Source organism: Rhipicephalus sanguineus, chromosome 4 (assembly GCF_013339695.2).
Source record: "Rhipicephalus sanguineus isolate Rsan-2018 chromosome 4, BIME_Rsan_1.4, whole genome shotgun sequence".
Taxonomy (NCBI): domain Eukaryota; kingdom Metazoa; phylum Arthropoda; class Arachnida; order Ixodida; family Ixodidae; genus Rhipicephalus; species Rhipicephalus sanguineus.
In genome coordinates this window covers 65,035,434-65,049,432 of record NC_051179.1, presented here as the reverse complement: position 1 = coordinate 65,049,432, position 13,999 = coordinate 65,035,434, and the positions used below count along the sequence as shown (strand labels likewise).

Sequence of the window (13,999 nt, the reverse complement as noted above, 5' to 3'; positions counted from 1 at the left end):
AGTACTTTAAGTGTGAGCACATTGAGCCCGAGGCACAGGACGAGTTTGGCACGAGCTTTCATTGACAGATGCAAGTAAATTGCGTAAAGCGGAATGTATGAAGGGAAAGGAGGGGTTTTGCATCTTCGATGTAGTTGGTGAGGAGGCGGTATTCTCAAACGCCAACGCTCGTCGAAAAGCAAAGAACATAACATACAGTGTCGTGCGCTTCGATAAACGGCCTGCTAAATGGCAAATCTTCCTGTACATTGCAACAGAAACAAAACGAGACATCGTATTCTATTAATCCTGACGTGCGGCTAGCAGACATGCGCATAACTGAACGTACTGACCCAACGGTTAACATGTTTGTCATCACAGTCCGTGAGGGATGTCTAATAAACGCAACAGCGTAATCGCGAGCAAAAATGAATATTTCAGACTGAATGTTGTCTCAAAACATGCATTGACGCTTACGTGCCAAAAGTCGCATTAAGAATTGTCCATATAAGTGTCTGCGTAAGGTAAGCAGTGCAAAAAAAATTGGCCGCGTATCTGCGTGCTTCGCTGCAAATGTCGTGTAAAGACGATAGAAGAGGCGCTGTGTGAGATATGGACGCCATCTGGCAATACGTCGGGAAACATGAGTGCTGTGTTGCGTGCTGGTAGTCCAGGCGCAGCAGCAGGCGAAGACCGGCGGTGACCAACGCGACCGGCGGGGACGCCAGCCAGCCCGAAAACGCGGTTTGGCGCGAAGCGCTGAAGCAGAGAAACGTCCGCACTCAACGAGTACTCTCCACACACTCTTTTATTTACACGTCGCCTGGGTAAAACAGGAACGCCAGAGCGGCGCCCACAACCGGCAGCCCGAAGGCCGCCCACAACGCTGCTTTTTCATTTTTTAAATATTTTTTTTCACCTTCTTGGCCTTCTCAAAACTAAAGTTTTTCAACACCAACCCATGGCATTCGTACAGTGCAATACAGAACCGAAACCGAAACACAACAATGAGCTCGTGCGAAGGGCACGGAGGAAGGCAAATTTCAGCGCAGTCGCATTTTCAGCTTTGTTGAAACAGCGCTCACTAGACGACGACGAAGTAAAAGAAGGCACACGACAGGCAGCGCCTGTCCTGTGCCTTCTTTTACTTCGTCGTCGTCTAGTGAGCGCTGTTTCAACAAAGATGAACGCATACCAACTCACTCAAGCTTCCATTCTTATGCATTTTCAGCGCAGCTTAAGAAACTAGGGTCCTTAAAATTACGTATGTATGCATTTTCTATTAAAGGAACACGCCACCTAATACTTACCTAGTGATGTTGCACCTCAGATATGCATGATATTTACTTTTTGATCGACAACGTTTAACAAGTATGAACAGCCATACCAGTTCAAGACGGCTGGCCCTTGGGCAAGTGGTTCAACTTTGGCCGAGTGGCTGAATCGAGGGACGTGCCGACAAACAGAAAGACAGAAAGACAGACCAAAATTTCTGCGTTTAAGTTCCCCAAGAAAGACTATCGTCTTTAAAAAGGTGATGGGACGAACAAGGCAGAGTAACAAGAAAAAAATCGCACGTCCTCTATTCATCCACGCTATGTGTATTTCATATTTCCCGGTGGACGTCGCCGGTGTGAGGCATAATTTGAGGCAGCAACATACAACACCGACAACCAGCGGGGTTGCTTTTAGATAAGGTCATTATTTATATGCACAGAACAGCCAAAAAATACGCGGGTTATAACGTGACGATGTAACAGTGAATTTTTTTATCGATATTAACACTTTCCAGCTTGCAGGCTCGACGGCTAAAGCGTGAGGAGGCATATCAAGTAAAATTCACTGCTGCATCGCCGCTTTTTCAGGAGTTCCTTTTGAAAGACTCCTTACAGTTCACCGGTTATGTCATGTCGAATTGCACATAGTAGACATGTGTGTTGGCATTCATGTGACTGAATCTTACCAACAAAAACTGTTCTCCTTGCCTATTCTTTCTGACATCCTTGAGTGTATCTCTGCATTTCCTATAATGTAAACGCATGACCAGGATTTGGGGACATGTGCACGTAGCGCCATCTCTCGTCGGTGACAGCGGTGGCCTGCCATAGCTGAATGGGAAATAGGCGAAAAAAATCATATCTGACAAAAAAAGCTAGTTATCAGAAAACTCCAGGCCTGTTCGGAAAGCGCCGCACAGTCACAGCGAAAGCTCGAAGAGCGGCATTTCTAGAGCCAGTTATAAACTCTTTTGGGGCTACTAATACAAGTACACTAGCAACGTACCCACTACGCCACAAATCATAATTTTTCTGAAGTTGGGAAGCGCCCACCACGACATTATTCGTCATTCTGCGGAGAAGCGAGGTACCATCGGTAAGGCGTTATGTGCACTTTCTTGTTGCGGCGGCTGATGAAGCTGAAGAATTACGGCTGAGCCTTTTGCAATGGGTTGGAAGCTTTAAAGGACCCACTAGTTACGTAATTCGCATTGTGTGACGCCCAGTCATTATTTAACTCTCCTACCACGCTTTATAACATACGTTAACGTGAGAAAGAAGAGAGAGAGAGAGGGAATAAACTTTATTGAGACCCTGAGGAAATGGATCATGGGAGCCTTATTGGCTTCCTTAGCAACCCATAGAAGTGCACTTGCGAGGAACACACTGCGCTATAAATCATAATTTTTGTGAAGTAGGGAAGCAGCCACTATGCAATTTTTCATCATTCTGCGGAGAACCGTCGTATCCGCTAAACACCTGTAAGGCATTATGTGCACTTGGTGCTGTGGCTGATGACTACGAAGAATTATGGCAGAGCCCTTTGTAATGGGTTGGAAGCATTCAACAACCCACTCGTTGCGCAATTCGCATTGTGTGACGCCTGGTTACAGCGGTCGCGTTGTGTGGCGCTTGGTTGAGATTTTATCCTTCTACCACGCTACAATTACATATGTTAATGTGGTTCCTTCCCGACATAAAGCCTGTATAGGGTCTTTTGCAAAGCAGTTTCAAGCACTGGTATGGCTCTGAGGTAGAATACTGCTGGGCTCCCACGCAGAGGGCCCAGGTTCTAACCTCGTTCCATGCTGAATTTTTTTTTATTTCGTTTTTTTTTATTTCGAGCATTAGTGGTTACGGACACCGGCGGCGGTGGACAACTACGGTGCCAAAAACGGCCCTTGTTGTGACCTCATAACAGCTTTCGCTGTAAAACGACTCCCGGTTCTACACAACAGAGCCTTATTTGAAGATTCTCTTAAAATTAGTGTCGCACTACAAACCGCGTGGCTTCCCAGTGTGTTTAATATTTTACAATGGAGCCTCATCTGTTTATAATGGGCGGTGTTCAATTGTCCTGGGAAGCCAAACGCCTTGTATTGTGATACTGCATTTTTTCCAAAATGTTCCAGTAGGTCTTTGCTATATAGAACCCGGAGTCGTTTTCGATAACTAGCTTCTTTCAAGAGATGTGATTTTTTCTGGCCTATTTACCATTCAGTTATGGCAGGACGCCGTTGCTGCCGCCAAGAGATGGCGCCACATACAAATGTCCCCGAATACTGGGAATGAAAAGCTAACTTAAACTAATCCACCTTCGCAACTTTCAATATCATATTCGCCACGCAGCATCGCCAACAAGAGGAGCGGCAACGAGTTGACCCTCCGAAGCACGAAGCCGCGGCCAAGTCTTCGCAGCACGACGCATCCGGTAGCGAAGGCGAAACCAACTTCAAGGCACCCGCCAAGAAGCCCGCCGCAGTTTCTCGGGCAGCCAAGAAGACTACGGTCGCCAAGAAAGCTCCAGCGGCGTACGACTCCGACCCTACGCCGGCTCCGAAGAAGGCGGCCAAGAAGACTCCAGCCGCCAAGCCAGAAACAGGGGCGGATGTCTCCGATTACGGCCCTCTGCCGGCTCCGAAGAAGGCGGCCAAGAAGACTCCAGCCGCCAAGCAAGCTCCAGCGGCGGACGACTCCGACCCTCTGCCAGCTCCGAAGAAGGCGGCCAAGAAGTCTCCGGCCGCCATGCCAGAAACAGGGGCGGATGACTCCGATTCCGACCCTACGCCGGCTCCGAAGAAAACTGCCAAGAAGACTCCGGCCGCCAAGCCAGCTACAGCAGTGGATTACTGCGATTCCGACCCTATGCCGGCTACGAAGAAAACTGCCAAGAAGGCGCGAATCGTGCTGTCTTCTTCCTCCGACGGTGACTGCCCACCTTCGGTGCCGCCGCCGACTACGAGCGGCCGCTTCAGGGCGGCACCTGCCAAGTGCGACTTCGGAAGTGACAGCGACGATGAATTCTGAAGTATACGTTGTGTGCCGTGTAAATTTTATTATAATAGTACAGTTCGTACTGCCATGACCACCGATACTTATGCTCCGAAGAACCGTGTGTAAGCTTCGTGACGTGTGTTGTATGCAATTGGTGGTAGCTGTTACTGACATTTCGTGCTGACGTCATCATTATGGCCTCCTCTGCGTGGTTGTGTAGTGACCCTCTTGATGACATTATGTCTTAATCATAAATTGATTATATATTTGTTATATAGGCTATTGTTATGTATACGTTTTTTTCGATTGGCGGTGAGATCTTACTCGTTACGGTTTCACCTGGTGGTGCCGCTCTGCGGAAGAGCTGCGCTTTTTCAGAGCTTTCGTCACTGTTACTTGTTCTTCTAATCAAGTTCGTTTGTGCAGTCTTTCTTCTTCTTTTTTTTTCGTTATCCACGTTTCTTCAGTAAAGAAGGAAGCCGAGGGAAGTTACATGTTCGTACCTACATACCTTCAAGAGGCCAAGTTTTCCGGAAAAAAGTCTACACCGGCGACATGGGACTGCCTGTATACATTCATATTTGCGTTATTTCTTCGGCTCTTTAGGTTCGCGCTACAAGTGGCGACGTAGCGTTGCTGAGCACATGCAGGGTGCTTCATGGTGTTAGATGCCGAAGTGCCGTGATCCTAAAATAAATTTTAGCGGGTTTTATAGCTGAAAGTACACTTATTTCTTTGCAACAGGGTAAGCAAGTAAACGTAGGCGTCATTTTTTTTCCTTGTTTTCTTGCAACGTTTTTTAATTAGCCTTGCCTGCAAGCACATAACACGGCTAGTAGGCAGGCGATCTCTTCCTCTCCTTTACAACACCAATTGTTGTCTTTTATCCTTGACAGTACCGGCTTGTATTCAGTCGTTGACATATTCGTAACGGATTAAAGGGTCGATCTCGTTACTTGTTCTCGTTGGTTTTATTAACGGCGAAGCTGTTTAAGCCGACCGTAAGTCCTGCAGAGCGAAGAGAAAACTATTGTCGGTCATGAACCGGCACGCGCTCTTTTCGTCCTCTTCATCTTCTGCTTCGCTACCAGAACATGTGCGCCGGTTTGTCTGGCATGGGATGCAGTAATTCTGATGGGTGAGGGAACGACTGCAGAGAGAGAAATAGAAAGAAAGGGAAGGCAAAGAAATAGAGTAAAACGTAAATGGACACAAAGAAAGCTAGAAAAAGAACAGCAAGACATAGAGAGGATAGATAGAAAGATAGACAATAGAGAAAGATATAGAAACAGACAAAGAAAAGAGATAGAAAAAGAGAACAAGACAGAAAGAGAGAAAAAGAGATATATAGAAACACAGATGGAAATAGAGCAAAATATAGAAACGGACACAAAAATGAGGTAGAAAGAGAGAGCGAGACGGAAAAAGAAGGAAGCGAGAAATGGAGAGATGGAAAGAAAGAAATAGAGGCAGAAAAAAATAAACACAGGTAAAAAAGAGAAGGAAAGAAAAGGACCGAAGGTTCGGTCCCTGCCGGCGGCATGTTATCTTTTCGACCACTTTACTTTCTTCACATTTGTATTCCAATGATTACAAATAACATCTATACTTTCCTTGGTATTATTATCTGTTAGTTCTCATTAATATTGTGTCTAACAAAGAAAAACGAGCCCTTAAAAGGCCATCTTGTTTCCTTCATTCATAGCAAGGCATACTTGATGCCTTCAGGTAGTATGCGAGGGATTATTGGTCAGCTGCCAGCTCGTAAAAAGTTCACGTGCTACATGACGCCAAAAAGGCAGAGAAAAGTGTTCCACACTCGCCGCCATGGCTGCGATCGGCGCTGACTAACACTCCCAGGTTTAAATGAACATATATACCTTATAAAGTGGACGGGGAGATGACCGCCGCCGTAGCTCAGTGGTAGAGCATCGGACGCGTTATTCGAAGGTCGCAGGTTCGGTCCCTGCCCGCGGCAAGTTATCTTTTCGTCCACTTTATTTTCTTCACATTTGTATTCCAAATTATTACAAATAACATCTCCTATACACTTTCCTTGGCAATATTGTGTGTATAGTTCTCATTTATATTCTGCCAAAAGCGTGCAGCACACTGTCCCCCCTCCTCCCCCTCCGGCTCGGATCTCCATGATCCTTTCGTGCGACGGAGGCGGCAAGTATGCTTCATCTCTGCTTGAGCCGCGTTCGTCGGCATAGCTCGCGCGCTTTCAGTCGCACATGGAACATACGATGCTCGGGGCGGTGTTATCGACGTCAACGGTGATGGCATAAATGCGCCTGGACTGTCCATGTAAATGCTATGCAGTAGAAAGCCCCATAATGGCAACATAGTTTTGTGATATTCAAATATAAAGTAGAAAAAGACTGGTCCGCCTGAGATCCGCCTAGGCGACTTCGAACGCCTTCTGGCGTTTTGATCAGCGGCCATGTTATTGTGGCCGCTTATTCGGACAGATTTTTTGTAAAATTTATTCCAAACAGCTGAATTTTTTCGACGTTCGATGAAACATTTTCCCGACTAAGTGTCTGAAAGCATCGCCAAATAAAAACCGATAGCAACGAAGTGAGCCTTCCATGCAGGGTGGTTGTTGCAAGAGGAGGCGATGTTTTGGTAGTGAAATGCAACGTACGCAGTCCACTGCTGTTGCAATCAAATGGCAACGCTAAGTTTTTTTTACTAAATTATCGGTGTCCCTCTAGCGCGCACACGGGTTCTCGCAGCTTGTAATCGCTCGTGGCGATAAATTTTTCCATTGACACGAACACAGCGCTCCCGGATATTCGCTCCCGATTTTCACGAGCATATTTTTTTTTTCAGGGATTTAGAACACGCCTGATATTAACTGTGATTACTTGACTGCACTATTGCCTTTCTCCAGAAACGTTCAGGAGAGTTATTTACGCTGACTGAAACGATAACTGCACTGCGACCCATGGTATAAACACCCTATACCCAGCGCTATCATCTGAGCCGCAACATACACTACTGTTTCGTTCTCTAATAGCGTTAACGGGGGATAAATTTGTTGAGATCTCTACGCAACGGCCCTCAACCAAACCCTGCGCAACAGCCTCGACTCGAAGGTGAAAGAAATCTTATTCTTTTCCTTTTTCTTTTCAGTTGATTGTATTGTATTCCGTGCTTTTGCAGTGCCTCCAGGATCGGCCCACCTTTTACAGAGCGGCGATGTCATGTGACGTCACGCCATTGACGTCATAGGGGCTTCATGATGACGCCACAAATTTTGGCGACCTGTTATGCCGCGATGCTGATGATATTTGGCATCACTCGTGTTGACGGCGCCGACGGTCGCTTTTCGCGTTTGATTAGGCATCTAAGACTTTCAGTGTCGTAGCCAGAATTTGTTTTTCGGGGGAGCTGGGAGGGGGCTCACTCAACCATACTTTATGTATGTTCGTGCGTGCGGTTCTATCTGTCCCTGTATACGTACACATGCAAAACTAAAAAAAAAAAATCGGGGGACCCTCCCTATTGATACATCGGTGAATGAGTACCTGCATCGGTGAATGAGTGGCACATGGGTGGATACAATTCACCGATTTGCCGCTCCTGCCCCTGGCCTAACCGCTGGATTTAGGTGTATGAAATTTGGCTTGCTTGTGCATTTACACGTCCAAGCACCACACACAAAAATTCAGTTCGTTGTACTAATGCACGTTTGTTAAACGTGTGCCTAGTGAACAAGATATACTTTGAAAATTGATCACAGTCATTGATAAGATATATTTTAATAAAATGCCCAGGCGCTCGAGGGTTGGCATAAATATTAAATAACCATGTAAATACACGAACGATTGCTTTTTCCTAAATCCTCAACAATGTGGCACAAGTACAAGAACTTGCGTTGCAGGGCTTGCGTTCTTGCTCCCATTTTTGAATATCTGGAAGAAAGCAGAACCAGAGAAAACAATAATGACTTGAGACACCTGCATCATTGTTAGCACTCTGCGTACCCTTCTACCCTTAAAACACATGGGACGCCTGCCACGTACAAAGCGAAAACACAAGAGCTTCAGTACAGCTTACGTAAAGTAATTTCGGCCTGAGCACACCTTTTAAAAACCATGTTGTAAAACTTGGCACCAAATGCCTCATTTCATTTCGTACCACAGCCTATAATCTCAATGAGGAGGCACAAGAAAAAAAAATGCGCAGTTTGCACTAGTGGCGCAAGGATGGAACCATCAGCGGAGCTAGTGTGCGACCTAGCTAAGTTTTGCTAGTATTGCCAAACTTTTTGCTGAGAGCCTAAGTTTTTGCTAGTAGTGCTAAGTATGCCTAGACTTGGCAAGACATTTCACGTGAATACCTGTCGCGTGACGTTGCGATTTTAGTCACGTCACTAGACGTTACGCCATTTATGGCGGTGACATGTCACGTGACTAGCTATTACGCGCTGCTGCGTGATTTAAGTCGTGTGACAAACTGTTACGTGATTTTTAGTCACGCGAGTGTTTACATGATGTTACATTGTTCTAGTCACGTGGCTAGTTAGGTCATGTTGCGTGATTTCAGTCACGTGAGTGTTACGTGGTTTTTACTCCCGTGACTGGGTGTTACGTGATGTCACGTGATTTTAGTCACTTGACGAGATGTCACGTGAATACTTATTACGTGGTACTTCGCACTAGTGGTGCCAAGATTGAAGGGAGTGCGCAGCTGGGCGGCCTTCTTTGTTTCTGTTTATTTTTTCTTTCTTCCTCTCTTTCTTTCTTTTTCTTTCATCTCTCTGTTTGCTCTATGTCTTTTTCGCCTCTGCTTATTCCTGTTTTTTTCTTTCTCTTTCTATGAATTTCCTTGTCTTTCTCGCTCTTTCTATCTTTCTCTTTCTTGCCCTTCTTTCTTCTTCTTCTATTTATCGCCTCCTTTTTCTTCCTATCTCTTTCTCTCTGTCTCTATCTTACTTCTCTTTCTCTCTTTTTCCCCTTTATTTCTCTCTTTATCTCTATGCTATGCTTTACTCTCTCCCATCCTCCTCCTCTCTCTCCTCCTCTCCCTCACTTCTCTTTCCCGGCACCTTGCTATACTATACAAGTCTATGCTATGCTCTGCTAGCGTGCCTGGATAGCCGAGTGGTTAGCACGCTCGCCTTCGGATCGTGGGCACGCGGGTTCGAATCCCGCCGCCTCATCAAAAATATTTTTTCGCCCTGATTTTCTCTTTCTTTATATCTTTATTTCTGTCTCTCTTGTTTCTCTCTCTCTTTCTTTCCCTCTCTCATAATGTACTCGTTCTGGTGGTGGTGGTGATGTTGCAGCAGGCGGGGTTAGCCTGGCCTGCATGGCCGGCAATTGTTCCGCCTGAGCACCTCTTGAATTTTAGGTGTCTGTTACCACGTGTTGGACAGCCCAGCGTCTCGCAGGAAGACCAGCAAAATTCGTTGCACGCTCCTCCTCGTTGCCGCGGGCCCTTCAGGAAAAATGACGTCTTCAAATGTCCGGTGCCTATGACAGGCATTTTGCAAGCTGCGGGCCATCGCTGCTCTTTCCACATCAAACGCGGGCAAAGCCAAATAAAATGTTCAATGTCACCGATGTCACCGCAGAAGGCACAAAATGGGGAAGCATATCGGCCAGTCTTGAATTACCAAGCCAGTCTTGTATGCGGAGCCGGTTCTTATCCGATACAACAGCGTCGCTTGTTCACGAGAAAGTCCATGGATTACACATGCTTGGTGTGAAAACTTGCAGATCGCCTTGAAATGATTGCGTATCGCATCTTTGTTGTTTAGGGAAGTCTTAGGAGTTCTTACTTTTGGAACAGATGTCCGCGCCTCGCATGCAAGGGCATCAGCCTTTTCATTGCCTTCAATGCCAACGTGGGATGGGATCCACTGAAACTTTACATTAAAGCTTTTGCCAATAAGGTGTTTTATGAGCACCACAGATTGTTTTGTGAACTTTTCTTGAGGCAGGCCACGATGCAGTCTTCGTAGCGCCGACTTGGAGTCCGTCAGTACTACAACATCTCGTGCAGAAAAGGATCGCAATTTTCGCAAAGCCGCGGCGATTGCAGCGCTTTCTATCGTTGTGGACGAAACCACACGATCCAGGCGGCCCGACCATGACACGCCAAGGCAGGGTATGCAGAAAGCCACTGCGCAGCTATACGTTTGTGTGCACACCGATCCGTCGGTGTACACTTGTAGGTGGCCGCGGTACATGGTGCTCAAGTAAGGGGCGTAGGCAGAAATTTTTTTCGGAGGGGGGGGGGGGTTCAACCATACATTATGTATGTTCGTGCATGCGTTTGTGTGTGTGCGCGCATATATACGCAAGCAAAATTGAAAAATTTCGAGGAGGGTTTGAACCCCCCAACCTCCTCCCCCCCTTGGCTACGCCCCCGGCTCAAGTGGTCCAGCACAAGAAACCTTGCTTCCGCGACTGGAATGGTGCGTTTCGCCGGGAGCTTGGGTACGCTGAAGTTACAGGCGACACCCACAAAAGACCATGGCGGATCCATACGGCGCGGTTTAGGCGGTTTCAAGCCCCTAAATATCGAAATGTGTTCAACGCCGCGTTGAAATGTGAGCCAGCTCTCGCTCTTAGCCTCCGGAGAAGCGCCGTACCTGCAATGGACTCTCCCAGTCTTGAGAGCTGCGTCAACAAGGCCTCTCTCCAATCAGGGTTATCACCAATCACCAATCAGGGTTATTGCAGGCAGGCCACGCCGGAGAAATCGGCGCGGGTGTGGTGGGAGTGTTGCAGAAGTTGAAAAGGACGAAGCGAGGCGCGTAGCGGTTCGTGATGATGATAATTACTGAAGGACGCTCGAGCTTCGCCTTCAGGAGTAGAACGCAATGCCGTATTCGGGCCCCGTGCGCATCGTCATCTCAATTTCTAGCCTGCCTTCGGTTCTGGGTGTACTATGCCTCAACCGTGCCGCAAGGAAACGAACGTCTGTGCGCGTAACATTGGCCGTTTCAAACTATCATAGAATGCGACTCCCTCGTCTTTACGTCAACGGGGATGCAGTCCACGTCAGACGACCTCCATTACGCCAAGGAAGTTAAACGGAGCGTTTCGCAAAGGCAGTTCCGCGATCTCCGTTAGCTGCAGTCTGCAGAATGGAGTAGTCTCGTTCCCAGTAATGTGTATAGTTATAGATAGTGTATAGATACTTCACAACTGTACTTGTAGTAGATACCATAGGAGAATTTACAACGGCCACTGTTGTACGCGTAGACGTTATCATGACTGCGTCGGTCCAGTAGGAAAGAATGAGAAAGAAATGACCCTTATTTAAGCAGCCCACAATAAAGCACGGCGCTGCGTCGTGCCTGCGGTTAGCACAGCTCTGTCATCCGTTCTAGGCTGAGCACGACAGCAACTTACCGGGCTGCTAAAGACTGCTATACGACATTGGATCAAAATGCTAGGCCGACTGCACCCACGCAACATGAGTGCACACCCAGGTAAAAAGCTCTCATGCCCGTCCTAAAGCCCCTCCATCGCGTCTGCTGCCGCTTTTTTAAGTACCGCCATCTATTGTGTCGACGACGACGCCCACTTCCGGTTCCGGAGCTTCCGGAAGGAAGTTCTTGAGCCACTTCCTTCCGCTTTTTCCTTCCATCTTGTTTCTGCGCACGCATGTGCACACGCGAGAAAGCAAATATTTCATTCTCCGTTTCGCAAGTGTTGTTGTTTTGAGGTTCGTCGTAAACTGCCTGCCGCCGAGCGAGTTTTCGCTGGGTGGTTCTGCCTCACGAGGGCATGGGCGAGCATGGGGCGGGTGCATCAACCGGAAAAGCAGCCGAAACATCATGGCGGCACTTCGGCTTCCGCTGGGCGGGGAGCCGGTGTAAAGGGAGAGGGGGAGAACGAGTTGGCGCTACTTAACCTAGCCGGCGGAAAACGCATGGAGGGGCTTTAGCCCGTCCAAAAGCAATTACACTGCCCGAATTCTCTTTCTTGACGGCCAACACAGCCGACACTAAAATAATGGAGGAGCGTTTCATTTTTCTGTTATGAACGGTTCCTATGAAATTAGAATCAACAATCATTTTCAAGCAAAGCTTGTTTATGAGTAACAGATTTCGATGGCGGTGTCGTAAGCGAAATGCCCGGCGCCAGCGACCGAACAGAAACGCGGCCTTCAAAGGTGCGCACTTCACATGGGTATGCGCCTGTTTCCAATAATTGATACTATCTCGGATCATGGGCTTGTCGGCGATCATCAGTTCCTGATATGGATGTCTGATCTTTTGTCGAAGTCACTTGTTACTTCACGTTGCAAATTTCATTGTTGCCTGGATATAAGAGGACGACCGTCATTGTAGATTGTAGCAACTGAAGTGCTGCGCTGTTAAGCGCGTGGATGAAGGGCCCATTCTCGACATGGAGGGCGGTAAAAGTTAGGAGGATGCGTTTCGATGCAAAGAAAAAACAGCACCTCAGGCACACACACGCCCAACTTCGCGTGTCCCTATTTTCCTATAGGGCAAGAGCTCCTGAGCTCTTTTATTATTATTATTATTATTACTATTATTATTATTATTATTATTATTATTATTATTATTATTATTATTATTATTATTATTATTATTATTATTATTAAAGCCCAACTGAAATTATAAGACATTTCTCTTGTGTCAGAGCGGCCACTTGCTGGTTCCCTGAATAACGCCCCTTTCCGTGGGCACGAGCGTGCTTACCGACCGTGAGACATGTTAACCGTGCCTATCCAGTAGTTTAAGGAAGGACTACAACATCAACCCGCGATTATTGCGACCCTAATTAGGTGACGCACTGCGCCACCGGTGGTCGCTACGGTTTAAAGCGTCCATCTCGTGGATCAACCTGGGTTTCCCCCTGACATCGGCGTGATTCGAAGCTCGAACATCGAGTGCTGTTGCTTGAAGAGCTCAGCAAACGTCAAGTCGGGTTTCTTTTTATCTCACTGCCTTCCACGTAACGCAGAATGTTCTACATTCCTGGCAACGTTACTGGTGAAAGAAGAACCAGTATGATAACAACATATATGACACGAAAGCGCTTTACGCCACAATCTGACAGCAGTTTAAGCGCGTCATCTCCGCCATGGATGTGACATCAGTAAAAGGACGCGTGGGTAGCCCTGAAAGAGATACGCAAAATACTTTACTGAGTTAAATGCGAGACACACGGTGCGATTCGCCATCCGATCCGACGCGCGACGACGCGCGCTGCGTACGACGGGCAGCGCCTCGGTATGCGTGCTCCGTAGTCATCGCATCCTCTCCACTGAGTACAAAACAAGCAACCTTGCACTGTCCATACTTCGTTCTATAACAACACTACATAAGAACATCAGGAATTATTTCGTGTCAGAAACAACCTTTATTCGATCTTTTCCATGCCGCCGTAAACGGCAATACCGGCAAGTATACCTCGAGCCTTGGCCAGGGTGATCGGAGCCATCGGTGCCGAAAGGAACGGATGGATGGACGGATGAATGCTATGAGCGTTCCCTTTTATAACGGGGCTGGGACCCGTGCTCCACCAAGCTCGAAAAAAAAAAAATTAACGCGATAGCGTTTAAGAGCTCGTTTCGCAGAAATTCCGGTGTCGCGGTGTCGGGTTTCAGCGTCGTTTTGTGAGCGAAAAATCAGCGTTGTACATAAGCGAAAAATCGAGAAAGATGCAAATAAAATAAATAATAAAAATCTTTGGTTCAAGGGAGAATCGAACGTACGCCTTCTGCGTGGCAAGCAGGTGTTCTACCATAGA

General features: G+C 47.2%; 1 protein-coding gene across 1 annotated transcript; it reads left to right on the top strand.

Annotated features, from left to right (window-relative positions):
• Window positions 1–1,909: 1,909 nt before the first annotated feature.
• LOC125758233 (transcriptional regulatory protein AlgP-like) lies at window positions 1,910–4,283 on the top strand. Its single transcript, XM_049415219.1, has 2 exons — window positions 1,910–1,927; window positions 3,606–4,283. The coding sequence occupies exons 1-2, from the start codon at window positions 1,910–1,912 to the stop codon at window positions 4,281–4,283; spliced, it is 696 nt and encodes a 231-aa protein (XP_049271176.1).
• The last annotated feature ends 9,716 nt before the right edge of the window (window positions 4,284–13,999 follow it).